The 21820-nt window shown below is 36.9% G+C and overlaps 1 protein-coding gene across 2 annotated transcripts in view; it reads right to left on the reverse strand.

Moving 5' to 3' along the window:
- Positions 1 to 397: 397 nt before the first annotated feature.
- ahcyl2b (adenosylhomocysteinase like 2b) overlaps positions 398 to 21820 on the reverse strand; it is a 54413-nt gene continuing 32990 nt past the window's right edge. For both annotated transcript variants that reach the window (XM_059325659.1, XM_059325658.1), the window contains exons 3-17: positions 16906 to 17049; positions 16354 to 16454; positions 15237 to 15339; positions 15018 to 15112; positions 13591 to 13697; positions 12880 to 12996; positions 12660 to 12723; positions 11140 to 11228; positions 10976 to 11046; positions 10000 to 10094; positions 8419 to 8517; positions 6515 to 6583; positions 4873 to 4951; positions 4092 to 4212; positions 398 to 2865 (exon numbers count right to left, since the gene is read on the reverse strand). In XM_059325659.1, the coding sequence (XP_059181642.1) occupies positions 2859 to 2865; positions 4092 to 4212; positions 4873 to 4951; positions 6515 to 6583; positions 8419 to 8517; positions 10000 to 10094; positions 10976 to 11046; positions 11140 to 11228; positions 12660 to 12723; positions 12880 to 12996; positions 13591 to 13697; positions 15018 to 15112; positions 15237 to 15339; positions 16354 to 16454; positions 16906 to 17049 (1361 nt within the window). In that variant the 3' untranslated portion in view covers positions 398 to 2858. The remainder of the gene's footprint in view (positions 2866 to 4091; positions 4213 to 4872; positions 4952 to 6514; positions 6584 to 8418; positions 8518 to 9999; positions 10095 to 10975; positions 11047 to 11139; positions 11229 to 12659; positions 12724 to 12879; positions 12997 to 13590; positions 13698 to 15017; positions 15113 to 15236; positions 15340 to 16353; positions 16455 to 16905; positions 17050 to 21820) is intronic.

Consider the following 21820-nt stretch of genomic DNA (forward strand, 5'->3'; position numbering starts at 1 on the left):
GCACAAAAACCTAGCTTTAGAGTTACAGGTAGTTGGATTGTGTTACCTTTTTCCCTTTATGCTAGCATAAGCTAACTGGCTGCTAGCACCAGTAAGTGAGAATTGAATACATTTTCTCAACTATCTGCAAGAAAGCAAATATGTCCCAAAAGGTTGAAATATTTCTTTAAGATATTGGTTGTCACTAAATATTATGCAACAATATTACATATGTAACAACATAGTTGCATGAATTGTGCATATTTGCATTTTAAAGTATTTCTTCAACTGGTAAACAAAGTTTATTTGTGCTATTTGCTCCTGTTCAAAAGTTATTTATCCATATACAGTACAGTAAATTTTCAGACTTGGTTAATGAGCAACTGAATGTGTGTTTAAGCATCTGATGCCCCTCTGAGAGAGGAGAGCTGGCAGCGTCTCCCAGCAGGTTAGCAGGGATCTGATTGGTTCAGGGGCAGAGTCAGTATAGCAGCAGGGTGCACTGGGCTGTCAGGTGAAATGACTGTCAGGACTTTTAATAATTTCCACCGTCAGGTCAGCTGGGGACGATGACTGTGCAGCTCATTATACCGGTAGAATCTAAGCTTCTTAGATGGGGAGGGAAAAACTCAAATACAGTCATGGAAATATTATTAGACCTCCCTTGTTTTATCAATTTCTTGTTCATTTTAATGCCTGATACAACTAAAAGTATGGTTGTTTGTACAAATATAACAAAATAGCTCGTAAGTTTAATTTAAGAGCTGATATCTAGACATTTCATCAAATAATGATGATGCTGGTGTTATTGTTGATGTTGCTAGGCGCTGTGGGAGACGGTCGCCTCTCCAGTAGCTCTCCAGTTTTAAGCTCTTTTCACTTGTTTACTTTAATATAGTGTATTGTTTTATGTTTACTGTCAATTGTTTCTCAACTGCATTTGTATTTATATGCTATTGGAACTTCAATTTCCTTGAGGGAGTCATCCCAAAGGGATCAATAAAGTACAGTCTAAGTCTATTTTCCCTGGTTTTCTTGATAACCCAAATCATTATCAATAACACCATGGAAAATGTCGAGATATCAGCTCTTAATTTAAACTCTTATCAGCCATTTTTGTTGTCATCATTATATTTGTCCAAACAAATGTACCTTTAGTTGTACCAATGAAACAGATATTAGACAAAATAAGGGTGGTCCATGACTGTATACCTGGGGTAGAATGGCCAAATTTGTTCATCTTTAAGAGACCGTTCACTCCAAAATCAAACTCATATTTAGCAATCTGGTTTTGGTGTGAGTTGCCAAGTGTTGGCGTATTGACAACAATCTTTGTTTGATTTTAGGGTGAATCGTCTCTTTGAAAAGGTTAATAAAAACAACCTCTACAGGTAAATGCACATGAATCGACTGAGGAGGTAAACATGCTTCTTGGATGAAAAGAAAATAACTCACGGTGGATTTTATTTTTTAAGCTGAACCCCTTGACTGTATCTGAGTACCAAAGAGTTGTGGTGTGTATGGTAGGTACAGTAAATCTTAACAGCACCATACGTTTCAATGAGGACGTGATTGAAGATAAAGTACCGGCCAGGCAGCGACTTTCTGCTCATTTGGTTTCTTTGTAAATATTTTCTGTCACAGTATTCAAAGTGAGGGTTTAAGTACATTTTTTATTACACTTATCATTAGAACATTTAATTTATCTTTATGACATATGTTGATTTTTTTTTATCTCCAAAAGTTATGATATTAGATGGTGCAGGAAGAGAAGAAGATAGAAAAATCTTAGTTTCAATATAAATATCTAAATATACAGTACACCCCTTGTAATGATCTGACAACCTGCCATGTTACTAATACAGTATAGTCATTGTTGGTAAAGGAAAAGACAAAATGATAAAGGTTAGCTCTCACACGCTTGAAATACTTCTCATCACTTCAACACTGGCGCCATGTGAGCAGCTGGAAGCAGAGAAAGAAGCAGCCAATGAGATGGTTTCACTGTGGCTTTGAGTGACAGGTGGGAAGAACCGGTCACCATCCAGTCATACGAAAAGAAGAAAACAGTCATGAGAAACTACAGGCTGATTGGAAAGGGAAAGAATGCATAAAAAATGTTTTAAAAACCAGACACAACGGTGAATCTCAATGAAACGATCAAATAAAAGACATGATATGATTGGACCCTGAGATCCCGCCTAACCCCCGCCCACTAGGTCTAACCCCGCCCTCGCAATATTACACAAGAGAAAAACAAAATCACAGGTAGAAAAGAAAAGACAACAACAAAGAAAAAAAAAAAAAAGGACAGGAAAAAAAGTGTCCGTCACTAAATCTTGAACGGTCATCTTCATTCACACAGATTTTTTTTTTTAGTTAAGTTTTTTCTTTTATATAGTATATATCTTTTTTAGCATCAATAATTTCATCTTTAATAGTTAAACAATAAAAGATCTGGCAATGGGGAAGGGAGGATGGAGGATTTACATACAACTCGACACACAAATGAGCGACTAAAGAGATAATGGCGGTGAAATGACGAGTGGAAGGGAAGTAAAACATCTTCCAGGAGAAGACGGCAGGGAGCTAGCTAATGGCAAATGGCGGGAGCAGCTCCACGGAGTTAGAGTTAAAGTTTTCATTATTGTTGTCGAGCGTGAATAAATAAAACGGCTGCCATAAGCGCAGGGAAAGCCACGCCCCTCTGCACCCTCCCCTTCCCCTCAGGCTCAGTCAGAGCTCGGCCCCTCCCCTCCCCAATATAAAGCAGGTGTGTTCTGTCCATCCGTCCGTCCTTCTGTCCTCCTCCTCTCCCTCTACGGGTCTGTGCCTTTCATGGAGTATTTGTATTTCTTCAGTCCAACCCCGACACTGGATTAATACCTTAGGGAGAAAAAGAGAAAGTCAGTTAGGATTATAGGTGCTGTAAATATAATAATGGTGGGGAGAAAAAAAAAAAAATCACAATCCTGTACATGCAGGACTCAAATGATAGTTTCTGGCTTTATAGGATTATCTCTTGAACATTCCTTCTCATTTGCATAATGAAGAAGAAATGCTTAAAAAAATACAGTCATGGAAAATATTAATAGACCCTTGATTTCTTCAATTTCTTGTTCATTTTAATGCCTGATACAATGGATTTTGGTTATTATATAGAAAACCATGGAAAATGTCTAGATATCAGCTCTTAAATTAAACTATTATCAGCTATTTTTGTTGTTATTATATTTGTCCAAAGAAATGTACCTTTAGTTGTACCAGGCATTTAAAATGAACAAATGCAATGAAGAAATCAAGGATGGTCTAATATATTTTCCCATAACTGTATGTGAAGCAAAAATGCAAAATTGAATCAGTTTGATGAACAAAATAGGTGAAAAAAAAGGGTAAATTAATCGAGAAATAAACACATTTTAAATGGATAAATGAATGTGAAAACACAGTTAAAATAATTAAAAAATAATAATAACATTTATAATGAAACATTATAATATAAAAAGAATTAGAAAATAAAATTAGGTTATTAATATAAACCAAAAATAAACAAACTAAAAACAAAATGTCAACTTCCCAATAAACTCATATTTGATCAATTAATTATGGCTACATTTAAGAATTATTTATAAATCATTTTGATATTATTTTTGGTTAATTTACGGAAATACTAATGTATCTATCAAGTAATTTATATATGCAAAAATCACAAACAAGCTCCACTGTCCACTTAAAATGCCTTTTTTTATTCTTTTATTGCATAGTCATGTTAGACCTTGTGCAATTAAAATAAAGTTAAATAACTGTTTAGAAGAGAGTGCGTTGGAGTTTTCTTGTGATTTATTCCAATCCAAAAAGCACTTCAAACTAATTATATTTCAGTTCAGGAAGTGTTCCGACCCAATTAAAAAATTAAAAAATAAATAAATAAAAAAATAAAAAAATAAACATATATATATATATATATATATATATATATATATTTTATATGTTGTATATATATATTGTATATATGTATATGTTTATATGTTGTTTTAAATTTTGGTAGCTTCCATCTTCCATACATCTACAGGACTTAGGATGAATTAGGATGTGTTGAGGTGATTCCATACCTATAGTAGTTTGGCTTAAAGGGCCCGTTCTTGTTCAAGCCCAGATACTTGGCCTGCTCATCACTCAGCTCTGTAAGATGTGCATCAAAGGTAGGGAGATGTAGGCTGGCCACATACTCATCTGGAAGGCAAGAAAGAGAGGAAGAACATGTTAACATTCATCAGGCGTCTGTGGTTGATTAATCATTCAAATGAGAAGAGGAAGAGGGAGGCTCTGGGATTTACCGTATCTCCTTCTCTCTCCTCATCTCTGCCCTTCCTTTCATTGCTTAATCTTCCTCTCCATCATCTTTCTGTCAGTGTGTGCTGTGGCAGCAGCAGCAGCAGCAGTCACTGACAGGCTGACCTACATTTGGCTCCCTGTTTTTCTTTACTATATATGTGTTCTGATCTAACCCGCCGAGGGAGCGCTGAGAAATGTGACGGGCGACGCTGCAGACATACTGTGGGGTGTGCACGCACACACACACGCACGCACGCCTCATTCTTGTGTGAATGATAAGCTATCGAGGGAACAACTCTGGACTGAACAGATGAGACTGGCTGTGTTAAATGCGATACGCCTGCAGGCTCTCTGCTGGGGCATAAACAAACTCCCTGTAATCACTTCCTGCTTGGTGGCTACTTAAGTACCAAACAAGGTTATTTTGTATCTCCCTGGCCTGATAGCCTGCTGTGTTTGTGTTCTCCAGCAGACATTTAGACTCCTATTTTCTGTTGGTTTTATTTGTATATTTGCATTCACAAGTTTAATTCCCTTAACAAATTCTGCAGCTCTTACCCATCTTCTTGGGCAGCAGGTAAACATCCTGTTTGTAGCGTCCCTCTGGGGCGTTGTACAGCTCTATCAGAGCCAGCGCCTGCACAGACACAAGTGTTACTCACATACACACAAACAGCTTCGTGCATCCACAACTTTACTACTGATAAACAGACAGGGCTGACATTAACTTAGTCTGGGACAAGTGGATTTATTTTGTTGGGCAAATGGAAGAGAAATTAACTTGCCCCAACGGACAAGTTAATAGGCCTGTCACAGTAATTACTATATCGACTTATTGTTCAATATATAAAAATGGACACAAAAGTTTTTTACCGGACTCAATATATTGTCGTTTACATGGTGACTTTTAGTGCTTTTTTATGTTGTGTTTAAAGTAAAGCTGCAAATGTTTGACAGGCAGTAAGAATTGGCAAAAAAAAAAAAAAAAATTCCCAAGCAGCCATTCCAGCTGTTTATATGTTATTTTAATAATGAAATTATATAAAACATAATGTTTATCTCATTGCAATGTTTTGTTAACAGCCTGGAAGTCCATTTTATTTGTTTTGGTTTGTATTTGATTTATGTTTTATTTATCTAGGATATTTTAATATTTCTTTTCCACATTTGGAAAAGGATGCACTTATTATCCTCTAATGTCGTTATAAAACTAAAAACAACATAGATACAAAACGTTTATCTTGATAGTTTCTGGGAAAATATATCGTCCTAAAAAACTTGTTATCGTGACAGGCCTACAAGTTAAAAGTTTAAAAAAAGCAACTACTACTCAGTTATTTAGTTTAATAGCAGACTTTGGTCAACTTATCTGATAAGTGACATTAGCCAGAAAGCGTTAGCAGCTGTGTCATTCACTAGATAACATTAGCTCAGCACCAACCTACAGAATGTGACCTGCTCTCGCTGATCAGTTGCATTGATCCAAAAACAACATTTCAGATTAGCGAAGCTACAAAAATAGCTGCCAAATTCAAGAGAGTCATCTATCAGCAGCTGCAGCTACTTTCAGACTGCTGTTTCCAGCCATGATATTTTTGCATTTGTGACGTTTTGCCTCCAATCATTACGTCCCAGAGGTGTGATTTTAGAAAAGGGACCTCCAAAGTTTCAATATCATCAAATAATCATGTTTGCAATGTCATGAAAACCTTCCCTTCATGGGCTAGCTGATTTTTCCAATACTACTAATAATAATAATACATTTAATTTATAACTGCTTTTCTAACACTCAAGGACACTGTACAATAGTTTGAATGAGACATAACAGGGAATGAAAACAAGACACAAGAAATAAAACAAAACAAAGAAAGTGCGGTGCGGTACCAGAAAATAATTTAAAAAAATAAAAATAAAAAAAGAAGTGCAGTACAATCATACGGTGCAGGAGAACCATGACTGATGTGATTTTACTCTACAGATTTTGAGGAATTTTAATGGAAAACCAGCTTTTATGACAAGTTAAATGTGATCAATTGATGATATTTTAACAGTGGAGCCCCCAGGTAGTAGTACAGTAGAATAACTTACATTTTATGAACTGAACAAATTAACTTAAACTTGTCAAATTACTGCCCTTGGGAGAAATTAAACTAATCATGCACAACAGAGTCAATGAGACAGAAACTGATCCACTGTTTACCTGGGTGGTGGCGGTGATGGAGAGCACGAAAGTGGGCACAGTGGAACAGCTGAGGTTCAGCAGACGACCCTGTAGAGGAAGACAGAAAAAGAAACAAGGTTAGAGAACAAAGTGGCACGATGAGGAGTCTGGCGTAGATGATGTACGTTTTACAAATCTATTTCAAGTCCCCTAGAAACATTTTCAAGCCCCTCACTTTTTGTAATCTTATCTGCAACGGTTTGTTTTCGTGTCAGTCTGACAGCTACTGCTCCACAATTTATATCAGGAAAGATGTGACGGAGATGCTGCATTGCAGTGAATTTGTGAGATCCCAAGTGTTGCAGAAAACTCGATAATTAGTTTGTAAAAGTGAAACACACTGCTGAGATGAAGAGGGAACTGAGAAAAGTAGTGTTGTTGTTGCAAGATGAAAGCAGCATTAAAACCATAATTAGGCCTTTTAATGTCAAGTGCACGCTGAAAATCACATGACTCATTGAAACTCAAACTGTTAATCACTAATACGCTATTAAGATGTATATTATTAATTGTCAAAGAAGTGTCTTTATTGTGTTATTGTGCTGTTTTGACCTTTCAGTGATAAACACAAAGTGCATCCACAGCTGAGATTGTCTAGTCTGTCAAATCCTGTCTTCTTGTACCGTCTCTCTCCCTCTGTGGTTTAGCAATAGAGCCAAGTTTGACTTAGTATAAATAAATGTAAAAGTGTATAGTCTTACATTGTTTAACAAAGAGTGAAAGAATGAACAAATATCATCTCTTTAAAGAAAATCAGCTTCCAACAATGCTCTTTATTTCAAAGTTTAGAGACACTAAAAGATATTTAGACGAGTCATTACTTCTTTAAATAAAGCTCTATTTTGGATCACAGGTGTTGGGACAGACAGTGAGGATGGAGGAACTGATCTACTGATGTGGTTGAAACCTGCTGGAGATCAAACAGAAGCAGAGTCACTCTGACCCTGACAGACTGTTCCCATTCTGTCACAGCCTCTACAGAAACACAAATATCCCTCATACATTTTATACAACTGAATTTGTTGACAAAAACCAAGTCTCACCAGTCTATGTAACTAAATAATAATTACATAACTACACATAAGATTTTTTGCCAGATTCTACTCACAATTTACAGTTGAGCAAAGTCTGCACGGCTACTTGGCACAGAATTAGACCATATCGCATATATCAATATAGTTCAATTTTTTTCTTTTATATATAAATGCTGCCTTTACCAGGGTTTGTCATATTTAGTTCTTTTGTAATATTTGTTGTTCTTTTCTCATATAAATATATTTATTTCAGAAAAAGATTGACCTATTTTTTATTTATTTAAATGTGCACTTTTTGGAGCTTTTGAAAATTTAAAAAAGAAGATTTAAAAAAAAGGTACTTCTGTTATACAGTATTGATGTTCACCGAAATAAACGGTTTCAATAAGACTACTTGTGACTTGTCATGTTTGGCTTTGACATTGACTGAACATTTGCTCTTACTGTACGATAAATATATTAGATATTCAGCCTAAATATATTGGGATGTGACTTTTGGTCCATATTGCCCAGCCCTACTTCTTCTTCTTAAAGTTTATTGGCAGTTTGCAAACAATAAATTGGTGCATTACCACCACCAACTGTTATGTTTGTTCACCCTTTAAACTGTCGCTCTCATGAGAGTTTAATGCGCTCAGTTGGCTTTAGTCGGTTTGACTAATCATGTAGTCTGTGATCCCTCATCAGGCGCAGTTGTTAAGTGTGTGATCCCCAGTCTTTCAGTTGTCACACAAAAATCTGTTGAAACCAGTCATGTAGTGTGTACTCCATGTCCTTTAAAAAATTTGTAAAGACTGAAAGTGGTGTAGTGTGTCCCCAGCTGTAAAGTGTGTATGCCTGAGTGTGTACCTCAGCCAGCAGCACTATCCTCTTGCCATCGGGCCAGATGACGTGGTCCACCTGAGAGCGCACTCTCTCCCAGGTCAGCTCAGGAGTCCGCAGGCTCGCCTACAGGATGAGCACAACATCATAAGCGATTATTTGTTTTTGTTAAATGGGATTTTTTCCTCAGTGCACTTTTGTGAAGTTGTGAGTCACAACTTCCTCAAGTGTCTGAACGACTTCCTTGATTGCAGTCTTCTTTAAAAAAAAAAAAAAAAAAACTTCCACGGGTTAATGTTTTTCTATTCCTAGCACTTCTGTCTCACTGTTTTGTGGTGAGGAGAATACAATCAAGTGCTTCATAATATACGTTATTGGTTACTCTGTGATTTTAATATACACTCACTGTAACACACATTGCATGACATATCAAAAATGTTGGAGTGTGTGCTGTATACTGTAAATCTGTGGTGGAATGTAACTAAGTACATTTACTTAAGTACTGTACTTACAGTACAATTTTGAGGCATGTGTGCTTTACTTGAGAATTCTCATTTTATGTAACTTTATAATTCGACTCCGACATTTTAAAGGCAAATATTGTACATTTTACTCCACTACATTTAGTTGCCAGCTTTAGTTAGTTTTCAGGTCGAGATTTAACATAAAAAAAACAGTGTGATATTAGTACTTAAGTAAATGATCTGAATACTTCTTCCACCACTGCAGTATGAACAGTATTGGCAAGTATGAACAGCAATCATCCTATTTATTTATATATATTCCACTATTTATGTACTTACTCTGCGCTTTACTGCCTTTTTTGACTTCTGGTTAGATACCGTGTTTCGTGTTTCCTAGCACTTCTTATCTAATCTAAATCTGGTTAAAATACTTGCATCATACAGAAAAACTATGACAGGATTTGGGGAAAAGGTAGAATAACTTTGTTGAAGTCTCCTAGCCTAATTCTGACCACTACAGTATTTCACTGCCACCTCACTAACTCACGCTAAGGAGCCAGTTACAGGGTTCGTACACTCTTTCAGTGGTCAAATTCAAGCACTTTTAAAGGTTCATTTTCAAGCTTTTCCAGTACCTTACAACGGTTGTAAATTGTATGTTTTAGGTGAGTACTTAAACACTGAAGGGGGTAATTTCACTTAACCATATCAATAGTGATGGCATTACACTTTTAACAACCAAAAGTATGGTTTGCTAATCTCATAAAACATCACATACTGGCATGGGACGCTAGTAAGCTCAGAAAAATGATCAATCGGCAGCTGGTGGAACTAAACACGACTCAAACTAGGAGGAAACCCCACAAATACTCCAGGACCCCTCGCATCCACTATAAATTTGAAAAATTCCCTTCAATAAGAAGATACAGGGTAGAGCAACAAGAAACGTCTTTAAGAAATATTCTCCACTATTTTCCAAATTTGCACGTGTGAAAATACAAAATTTAAATTTAAGCATTTTCAAGGATTTCAAGCTCCCGTACGAACCCTGCAACTGTTACTTTTTTGGAAATTTTTGTTTCTGCATCGCTGATTCTTAATTATGTTTAGATCTTCCATAAGTTGATACAAGCTGGTGACTGACCACATCGATCTCGGTGTTGGAGTGTCCCATGTTGCAGACGATGCAGCCGTTCTTCATGCGGTCCAGGTACTCTCTCACCACCACGTTCTTATTGCCTGATGGACAGAGAGAGGCGATAAAGGCAGAATGATGAGGACAAATGCAAAAAAGAGCACAAGGTTAAAACAGTGAGACAGAAAAAAATGTGAAACAGACATAAAAGATAGACTTATAGAGAGTAGAGTCTCATCAAATGACATGTTGATTTGATACTCTAAGCTTAAAAAACCCAACATAGGAAACCTTGGGGCTGAGTCTACATCCAGTTCTGTAAAATTAGCTTTCAGTTACTTCTTATTTCACAATTAAGCGTCAATACTTAAGCCTGAAAATGTTGTTTAGTTTGTGCTCCATCGGCCTGTGGATCTCTAACGAAATATAAACTGACATTTTTATAAAACAGGAGCATGCTGAAGGATAATTTAACTGGAAATGATACAAATAAGTTCATGTATGATTTGAAATGAACTGTATTTCACCACAGCAGCTTAAATAATTCTCTTTGAATCCAACAAGCTTTCTGAATTTTTCTGCAAATCCTCTAAGAAATCGGCCTTCATAGAGCTACCAGTACCTTATTAGAGCTTAATGCTTGTCCGGTTTAATTTCTTTTACACTACTTTTACACTTGCCATGCCATGCGCCTTCTTCTACCCTATTATCCTCTTATTATCTTTTCTGTTCAGTTTCTCTCCCTCTGCTTCAGGCCTGCCAGCAGCATTAGGTAATGAAGCAGAGAGAGACAAGTAATTCTCTGCTCCAATTAAGTGTGCAGGACAACTCCCTGGCCACTGAGCTGAGAACTTGATTAGTGACTGTGAGACACTGATGACTGTGATTGAATATGTGCCGAGTCATCCTGACTCGACTCTGTTTCTTCTACTTTTTCAGCTCCGACATCCAAAAGTGAAGGAGGGATTCTTGAGGCTGAACCAACCTGTGCAGGTGATGACGATGTCCACTTGTCTGATGACTTCGTTCAGTTTCACCAGCCTGAAGCCGTCCATGCTGCGATTGGGAGACAGAAAACAAAGAGTATAAGACTGATGAGACGTCAGCCCCGACAGTGAGCCATGAGAAGCGCCACAAGCGGAGTCTCACCAGGCCTGCAAGGCACAGATGGGGTCGATCTCTGTGACGTAGACGATGGAGCCCATTGCTTTGAGGGCGGCACAGCAGCCTTTTCCCACCTGAGGAGGAAAGACGTGGAGTATTATTATTATCATCAGTACAAAAGTAATAGTTAAAACATTTTATTTTAGCTATTGTGACTTCTCTGCTTGCTCTGCTAATAACCAGCTTTATACCAGCAAGCTGCTGGTATAAAGCACCTGAGGAGAATAGAGGTGGGGTATTATTATAAGTACAATAGTAACAGTTAAAACTTCTCTATTTAGCTATTGTGACTTCTTTGCTTGCTTTGCTAGTTTTAAAGCACTCTGCTGGTATATAGCTGGTTAATATTTGTTTATTTTATCATGTATTAATCTTTTTTAAAGACAAAGCTGGATTTTGTTCCCTCCAAATTATTTGAATTATTCCACAAACCTCCACATATATTCCGATAACTGAAAAACCACATAGTATAAAGTTTTAATTGCTTTTTTTTTTTTTTTACAAATATGAACAAGAAAAAAGATAATAAACCATGTGCCCTGGAAGTCTTTCATACTTAACATTTGACCAAAATATGTTAAATTTATTAGGAATATTGTGTTTGATTTATGCTTAATTCATCAATACAGTCATTGTTGCAATTTTTTTCATTTTATTTCTATCTATTTAATTTTTTTTTTTTGTATTTTCATTGCTTTTTATGTGTTCTTCCTGTTTTTGTCATCAAGCATTGCAAAAGCATGTTTTTATATTTTTTTTTAATGATTGTTTCCCAATTAACTAATTAATTAATTGTCATTGTGCCCCTTTATTAATAACATATTGTTATCTTTGTAAATGATGCTTTACAATAAAAACATAAAAATAATGTTTAAATCAAAATATAACATATTAATTCAATAAATAGAAGCTTTCAACAGCAGCTAGATGTCCTACATTATATTCTATGGAGTACAGTCATTGAAAAAAGTATGAGACCACCCATTCATCTCTTGTTCATTTTAATGCCTGGTTTTCCATGGTTTTCTTAATAACCAAAATCATTATCAAAAAAAATATGGTCAATGTCTAGATATCATCTCTTAAATTAAACAATTATCAGCTATTTTTGTTGTTATCATTATATATGTCCAAACAAATGTACCTTTAGTTGTACCAGGCATTTATAAATTTGAACAATTAAATGTAGAAAAACAAGGGTGGTCTTATCATTTTTTCCATGACTGTATAAAAAAAGGTTATTTCCAGACAACCTTATGAACGCTGAATTGTGTGACGACATTTGTCTGTCCCTACTTGGTGTCATGCCTCAAAAAAAAGGATGGAAACAGTCATCCTATTTGTCTTCTAGCCTTTGTCTGACTCTCACAAATCTCACATTTTCACGATTGGATGTATTTAAGCTTTAACATGCTTTCAGATGACTTGCATCTTAGGAGAGAGACATAAAATTCTCTCAGTGAACAAACATTGTGTACGAGCCTGTATGAAAATGTGAGCCGTACCTCTCCGTATCCACACACCACCACCTGTTTGCCTCCAAACATGACATCAGTGGTCCTCTTCAGGCTGAGGACAGAAACACAATTATTTCAACCGCAGACTAATATTTATTCAGCCTGTTTGGAGCAGACGAGCTGTGGGTGTAATTGCCTTGCAACACATGTTCTGTTTTTTTAATGAATCCCTAATAAGGTTACACAGGAGCAGAAGCCTGTTTCATACCCGTCTAGGATGGACTCTCTGCAGCAGTAGAGGTTGTCAAACTTCTGCTTGGTCACTGAATCGTTGACGTTCATGGCTGGAACACAAAGCTTGCCTGCCTTGGACAGCTGGTACAACCTACACACAAACAAAAACATATGGAAGAATTAAAGCAATGTTATACATCAATCTTTTATGTTTAATACATATTTCTTTTAAATCAGCAGTCATACATGAGGGACTAAGGACTTTTATTTATTATTTATCATTTAGTGACATGCATACTAAACATTCTGCTCCTATATACAGCAATGGCTCAGTTGTGCAATCACAGTCAGCTGTTAATGGTGGGAAACAATTTCACCACTAGATGGCGATGTTGCCACACAAGAAACTGTGTGAGAGTAAGTATGTTTTAGTGAGAGTTTGTGTAAAAAATTACATTTAAATTCAGAGAACTGATTTAATTAGAGACAAGGTCATATTTTTCAAAAAAACACTGCTTAATTTAGATTTAGATTTGACTTTATTAATCCCACAGTGGGGAAATTTCTTTGTTACAGCCGCAAAATTTCGCACAATTTTTAAGATAAAGATTAAAAAAAAACAATCTAAGAAAAGACATTTAACAATCTACAAAATATACAATAATAATATACTATATACAACTTTAATATATAATTAAGAGAATAACTAGTGTATGGAAGGATGTGTGCATGTTGTGAGTCCCACCTGTGCACACCGGTGACGCTCTCTTCTACGATGCCCTTGATCTTCTTGAACATGTTGGGATACTTTTTATAGATCCAGTGAGTCAGGTCTCCACCGTCATCCAGGATCTGACAGACGACATCACGGATGAAGAGGAGCAGAGTGGAAGAGGAAGAGAAAGAGAGAATGATGAGTATTAATACAAAAGTAAGATTGACAGACAAAGAAAACAACTTCTTGGTACATGTTTTTACACAACAGAAATCTGAACATTGGATAAAATGATTGTTTTATTTTGTTTACATATTAGAGTCAAAGGTTTTCATGGAGGGTATTTTTTAAAAAGTCAAGTTTTTAGGAATATAATGTTCTATAAATGAGATATTAACAAGGTCTTTGGTAAAAACCTTCAGAATATACAGTCATGGAAAATATTATTAGACCACCCCTTTTCTTCAATTTCTTGTTCATTTTAATGCCTGGTACAACTAAAGGTACATTTGTTCGGACAAATATAATGATAACAACAAAAATAGCTCATAAGAGTTTCATTTAAGAGCTGATATCTAGGTATAATGGTTTTCTTGATAACAACCAAAATCTTTTTCAAGAAAACCATGAAAATGTCTAGATATCAGCTATGTTCAAACAAATGTACCTTAAGTTGTACCAGGCATTAAAATGAACAATAAATTGAAGAAAACAAGTGTAGTCTAATAATATTTTCATGACTATAGACAGGAGCGAGGCTGGAACGTTTGGTGTATCTAAGTGCTACTGAAGTGGAGAATAAAAAACTAATTTTGATGAACGGTCTTTAAAGATATATCATAAAATTCCATATATTTAGCAAGACACTAAAAGTGAAAAGGGTAAAAAATGTGATGAGTTAAAGTTTGATAAATCACATTAGGAAAGTTATATTTTCTATTACAAGTTTTCTGAATGTTTTGTTTACATATAAAAATTAGGGATAATCTAATGCTAACTTTTGATGAATTTAGGAAAAAACCTACACACAGACAAAGTGGAGTAAAATAAACACCTTAATGTGTATTTTTAATGTTTTTTATTCCACTAGTATGAAAGATGACATGAAATGGAAGCAAAATTTCTCCAAATCTTTTTGAGATGTTTACTGCCGTCTTCCCTTGAACACTCAAAAGAAGGAAATTGGTTTTACCACCAATATAGCTTTACAAGAAGTCTATATAAATATTTAATAGCTCACTTCTGAAGTTCAGTCCTGCATCTCTTAAAAATGCTATGGTTAAATATGTTTTTTTGCTATACATATTATCCTTCCTGTACTTCTACCCAATGTAAAAATAGACCTTGCATTTAAAAAGACCTAGTTGTCTGATGAAAATATCCCACCACCAGCAGGGATTGCAGGGTGGAAAAAAGGAAGGATTAAGTAAGCTTTATTTAGACTGTAGGTGTTCTACCATGTTGGGTTGCCAGCCTTCCACGTTGACACAGCGATCGATGCACCACCAGAAGTCGTCCTCTGACTCACCCTTCCACGCAAACACACTGAAACCTAGAAAGAGACAGGAAGCTTTTTATCCAAAGACGGACAGGGAGCATGTGAATATTTTAGAGTGATGGATAGGAGAGAAGAAGAAAAGGTGCAGGTGTCACACACAGGAAGTCCCGGTTCTCACCTCCTTCTGCCAGGGCAGCTGCCACTTCATTCTGGGTGGAGTAAATGTTGCAGGCTGCCCATCTGCACTGAGCCCCCAAAGCTGACAGAGTCTCCATCAGCACCTGAGGAGAATAGACGTGGGGTATTATTATAAGTACAATAGTAACAGTTAAAAGTTCTCTTTTTAGCTATTGTGACATCTTTGCTTGCTTTGCTAGTTTTAAAGCACTCTGCTGGTATATAGCTGGTTATTATTTGTCTATTTCATCACATTTTTAATCTTCCTTTTAAAAACACACAAAGCTGGATTTATTTCCCTCCAAATTAGATTAATTATCCCACAAACCTCCACATATCCTCCAATGACTGAAAAACGGCATAGTTTAAGGTTTTAATTGCTTATTTATTTACAAATATGGACAAGAAAAAGGAGAGTAAACCATGTGCCCTGGTAGTCTTCCAGTTGACCAAAATATGATAAATATTTTAGGAATATTGTGTTTGATTTATGCTTAATTAATCAATACATTTATGATTGCAATTTTGTTTTCTTTTATCTGTTGATTTAAATTCTAACATTATTTTCTGTATTTGCTTTTTATGCGTTCTTCCTGTTTTGTCATCAAGCACTGCACAAGCATGTGTTTATATTATATTTATATTTTACTTTTTAAATTATTGTTTCCGAACTAAGCAATTGTCACTGTGTCCCTTTATTCATTTCATTTTAATTATTTTATGTGTTTTTCCTATGTCTTTTGACCTCACGTTTGTTTATAAGTACAGAGAAGCATGACAATAACACATAGTTATCTTTGTAAATGATGCTTTACTATAAAAGCATTTTTAAATCAAAATATAACTAATTAATAGAATGAAGAAGATTAATACAAAAGTATAATTTACAGAGAAGCAAAAGACAAAGGAAACAACTTCTTAGTACATGATCTGAACATTGGATAAAATTATTTTATTTAGTTTACATATTAGCGTCAAAGGTTTAGCCTTTACCCTTTACGGAGGGTATTTTTTCAATCAAGTCAAGAGGACAGGATGGAAAAGTTAGCCTTTTTTTTGGAGCTGCTGCACTTAAACCACCCTATGTTTGGGCAGTGTTTTGCATGCGTACTACTCACAGCAGTCTGGGCAGTGATGTGGGTGCAGCCCACCACCTTGGCGCCGGCGAGCGGTTTCTCCCCCTGGGCTCGCTTCCTCAGAGCCATCAAGGCTGGCATCTCTGAAAGAGACACAGAAAAGTAACACATAAGTGGATAATCAGCTGGATGGTGAAGGAATTCCCATCATTTAATCCTTCTAATACTTCATCACTAATCCATAGACTCATCCAGCTGAAGGAGTTACTGATGCTGTGTGTGCGTGCGTGTGCGTGCGTGCGTGTGTGCGTGTGTGTGAGACTGTAGCCTGCAGGGTTCAGCTGGGGCTCTCTGTATGTTCTGTGAAGTAATTAGGGGATGATATTAATGTGTGTTAATGTGTTGGTTCTTAAATGGTGTTCTCACTTGAGCGGCAGGGGACATATGTTCACCCAGCAGTGGAGGAGGCAGAGAGACACACACAGACACACACACACACACAAAACACTCCTTAAATCTAGTAGGCCCTCATGTTTGTATTACTGTTACAGTTAACTTTTTTAAGTGAGCAGAGGAGACTGTGGTTTGGTTTACCTTGCTCTGCAATCTCGATCTCTCTGCGGCCGAAGTCGGCCTGTTTGATGTTTTTGATGCAGAAGTCTCCGTTGCCCTTGGAGTTCTTCTGCTGTTTGTCCCGAGGAGACGTCTCATCATCAGAGCTGTCCGTGTATGAGGCCGCTGTGGAAGGAACACGCACATAGAGAACAGCACTGTCAGTATGTCTTTGTTGCAATATAAGTAAGCGTCCACTTTGAAACAGCCTGAACAGCATTTTTGTTCTTTACAAAAATGTTTCATTGCTACTTTTTCATACTTTTCATAATTTATCCTCCAAATGAATTGGCTGTAGATATGTTGAAGATTGAGACAACTTGCTCTTTTTTTGGTTTTCCATTATCAAAAGCAGTGGATTGCACCTGGTGCTAGGTGTGAAAATCGTGGGTTTCACCATGATATATTAGATCGATTCATTGCTGATATTATAAAGTCTTCCGCGGTGTGACTTCGATTCAGGGGCCATCGATCGATACGAGATGCCCTTTTAACACAACCCGTTACATTTATATCAACTCACATAAAACAACTTAAATATGATTTTGCCATTTTATTTCTGGGCTCTTCCAGATATTCAAATATCCAAATGAAAAACAATCCGTTCTTTTGAATACAGAAATTAAAATGTTCCTTCTGTTCACTATAAAGTGCCACATTGCATTTAAGTGCAAATGTTATTTATGGGTTAACTTAAAGAGCCTGTGATGATCTTTCACCTATGAACACAGACCACTCTCAAGATAGCTTCGATTTGTGTGCTCAACAAAACTGGGAGATTTTCAAAATAAAAGCATACATTAAAGACGGCGATATGCATCGATGCAGTTAGATAGTTCACAAAGAAATTGATAAATCAATCTATATCGATGTATTGCTAACTCTAACCTGGCACCTGAATGTTTTTGGGACCACCTCAGTCAAGGTTCCTCAGTGAGCTGAGCTGTTATTAGAAGGTGGAAACAAACACCAGTGATGGGTCATGAGAACTCTTTTTTTTTTTTTTAAACACAGGACATCCTGTACAAACCCGCATTTTTAAAGAAGCCTAGCGATCACACTATATTTATTGGCCTCAGGTTTTACAGTCTCAGAGGTGCTAAAGCAGGACTGTTAAACTGCCAGGACAAAGCAGCCCAGTTTTAGTGGACCCCTGCCAATGGTCAACGTAGGGGTCAACAGGTTCAGAAGCCTCTTAGGACCCAACACATGGCTCAGCGAAACCTGATCTAAAAGGGATCAACTGCACTGATAAGTTCATTCTGTTCTGGGGATGCAGACATCTTTTCAGGGCAGTTAAAGTACCGTAACACCCATCAGTCAGGCCTAAAATGATGCACCCTGACACACAGCAGCCTCAGCAACACAAAGACAAAACATCACAGCCTCAATGTCAGCGTGTTGACAACCAGCTTATGGATCAGCCTCCTAAATCCTCCTCTCTTCACTCGCCCCTGCCTTACCCCTTTTGGGATTCACCAGCAAAATTAAAGCGTTGCCATTAAATTCAGCCCCCGGCCACTGCCACATCATCCAGGCACATTCTCATACTCCAACCCCACTGATAACAAAGACAGAAGACCTCTGTCTCTTTCTCTGGCGGTTGAAACTCGCCGTTCCCCTCTTAGGGACATGTCTAACAAACTAAGATGAGAGATTAGGGAACTGGATTTCACGGACGTCACTAAGCTGCACTGTCACATCTCAAATCACTACTTTTAAAATCGACATGAAGCAAATCTGTCTGGCATCAGTGCAGACAGGAGAGAAGATGTCTAGGACAGACCGGGTCCTTTTCCCACTTCTGTCTCCTACTGGACATGAAGAGTCCTCACTAAGACCAGGAGAGGGGGTCAAGTAGCTGCAGTTCTCAGATCTTTACACTGGTGTGTCTAAGGATTTAATTTCAAATGCTACTGTTGCTTCATAAAGCTAAATGATTCAGCACCAAAATACATTACAATGCAATGCAGTATTTGTTGAAGCAGCCTCATGAGAATCTTTGTATATTCATATCGGAATAGAATCAATGCAGAATATACAAAGGAGAGATACATTTCCATTCTAGCGCAAATATTTACAATATTAGCCATTGTTATTGGTCACTGGCATTAAAATTGGGATTTAGTCTCAAAGATCTTGTCCAGGCACTACCACAAACCAAATGTGGGAAAATAGTTTTCAGTTTACATAATACACATCTAAAACAAAAACTTTTCTTTTAATGAGAGTTTAAACCTTTGTCTGCCACTACATTTTATTAACCTAAACTTTGTTTCATATCTTGCATGACACTTTAGGCTACACATCTATCTAATTCTATTTAATCTTTTTTAACCTTCCGTTTTACTTTGTTTTAATCCTTTTAAATCCTGTTTATGTGAGTCTTTCTATATTGCCTTGTGTTGAGTCTTAATGCCTTTATGTTTTATGTAGAGCACTTTGAAACCTTAAAGCTCTGAATTGGGAGCCTTTGTGCTGAAAGGTGCATACAAATACAGTTGCCTTGCTTTATTCAAAGTGCAGAAGAAACCCAATGTGCCTTCAGGTTTTTTTCCTGTGAATAAAACCTGTATTTTTCCCAAGCCAGCAATTTGACTTTGGTCGGCCACAGATTCTGCACAGCACCGAGGTTAATTGATTATAAAGCTGTCTGCAAAAACTCCAGCTTCTTTCCAATTGAAGGCTGCAGTAGAAAGTAAACACAGTACAAATGTGTGTTAACACTTGTATGGAAAAAAAGAAAGCTATCATAGAGAGGGATCTGTGCACCTCTGGGAGATATAAACAGTAGTGGGTACAGTATACAGCAGCGTACTTAGTAATGAGATGCCTCCATGTCTGGCACCAGCACTGTGTGGATCCTGTTCTTCAGACTGACTCACTACAGGTGCACGAGCAGGTACAAATTGTCATTATCACTACTCTCACCCTTATAAAATGACTATGGACCAGAACCAGATAACACTGGGTACCTCGCCAGCACTCTAACAATGCTGAAGTTAAAGTACATGATGTACTGTGCCAGGAGGGGAAAGGCTTTTAAAAAAAAAAAAAAAAAAAAAAAAGGTAATAATCCATGAGTCTACTATTTTCTTTTAAAATCTTCCATCCGTACCGACAGGAAGAAAGGGTGGGGGAGAGGGGGAGCCGAGGAGATCTTAGGGGTCATGAGTGTGGCTGGACTGATAATTGCAATGGACGCTGGGACAAAGCCAAAGACAGTGTGGTGGTCAAGAAAAAGTCTTCTATATTCACACAGAAGAACTGTAGATAGATCCAAAAGATAAAAACGGGAGAATAACCTTAAACTATCCCACAACTCAAACCTAAACCTTACCTTAATATAAGGCTAAAATTAGTTTGTTAATTCATGTTTTGAAGATTCGCACGAGAAATGTTTGAGGGAAACACCAAAATTTGATAAAACTTTCGAATATATGCATAAAAGTTTTTACACTCGCTTGACATAGTTTCAGTACATTGCGAAAAATAGTTATTGCGCTAAACAGGAGATGGCAATGCTTTTACCAAATAAGTTCTGACGTAGCGAAAATTTAATCCGCATGACTGATCAGCTGTTTTCTCTCTGCCGGTCAAGACAACCTGACGTAAAAGAAAAATTATAAGTTGCCCAACTGAATCCAATTCCTGAAGACTTCAGGAATCAGGAATCTCCATTTTCTCTCGTTGGTGGCCAAAGTTGTCCGATTACCAACCTCTTATTTGTTGTTTTTTCCTCTCTCGTGCAATCTCTACTTCTTCTACTGTTCACTAACAGACAAGTCTACAGCAATGCAGAACACTGCCATCGTCTGACCTTTGCTTATTCGCTTTAAACCAGTTAATAATAATAATAATAATAATAATAATAATAATAATAATAATAACGTCCCTAATTTGCATTTTCATTAATGTGACATTTCAAAATTTTCCTTCAAAATTTGCTTCCACTCAATTGGAAACATGGCTAATGACACATACTTGAAAAACACAGACTACATTTTACTTTTCACATTTTTCCTCCAAAACTACTGACATGTTAAACTTATTACAAGGTAATTCATAAATGCACATGCTTTGCTTTTACAGATTTTGGACCACCACCTTGAGAAGAACGAAACCTATCCCAAAGATGGCTTGGGAAAACTACTACCGGTGTAAGCGTGTCGTCTGCACTGTGGGAACCATCAGAGAAATAAGAGGCACTCTGGTGAAGGAATTATGGAAGAAGACAGGGAATCAGCAGAGAGTCAGGAGAAAAAAAATGAAAGAGGGTTCAAAGGGGGCGATAACAGTACTACAGCGACACATTTCACTCAATTTATAATAGCTGCTGTTATGAGAAGAATCCAACAGCACAAGCAACAATGAGCTTGTCAAACCATTGAGGAAAATAAATGCAGACAAAGTGCTCTCATTACTATCTCAATATCTAGTGAAAAAAATCCAGATCATTATTCCAGTCAGCCCCAGGCTACAGAGGAAGGTTCTTGGGAGGTCGAGTGTTATAATGAGTCCTGATCTGGTTGCAGGAGGGAGGTGAATAAGAGCTGAAGTGAGAAGAGGGAAGTAAAAAAAGTGAAGAGAAATAAGAAGAAAAGGAACACAAGATGTGTGTTACATACTAACTGGAACAAATCCAAATCTCACCTAAGAAACCCAACTTTGATCTTTAAGCTTCGCTTAGCAGCTTTAACTGCTTGAAACTTATACATTTAATTCTTAGAGTATGGTCTTGTGGTTAAGAGACAGTCGCTTGTAAAATACCTGCTCAGAAATTTACATTAATTACATCAAATGAGTCTCACAGACAGAACTATCTCCATAGCCCTGGAGAAATGTATCGCTGCACTCATCATCATTCTGGGATAAAGGATAAATGCTCTGGATTGTT

Source organism: Centropristis striata, chromosome 22 (genome assembly GCF_030273125.1).
Source record: "Centropristis striata isolate RG_2023a ecotype Rhode Island chromosome 22, C.striata_1.0, whole genome shotgun sequence".
Lineage (NCBI taxonomy): Eukaryota > Metazoa > Chordata > Actinopteri > Perciformes > Serranidae > Centropristis > Centropristis striata.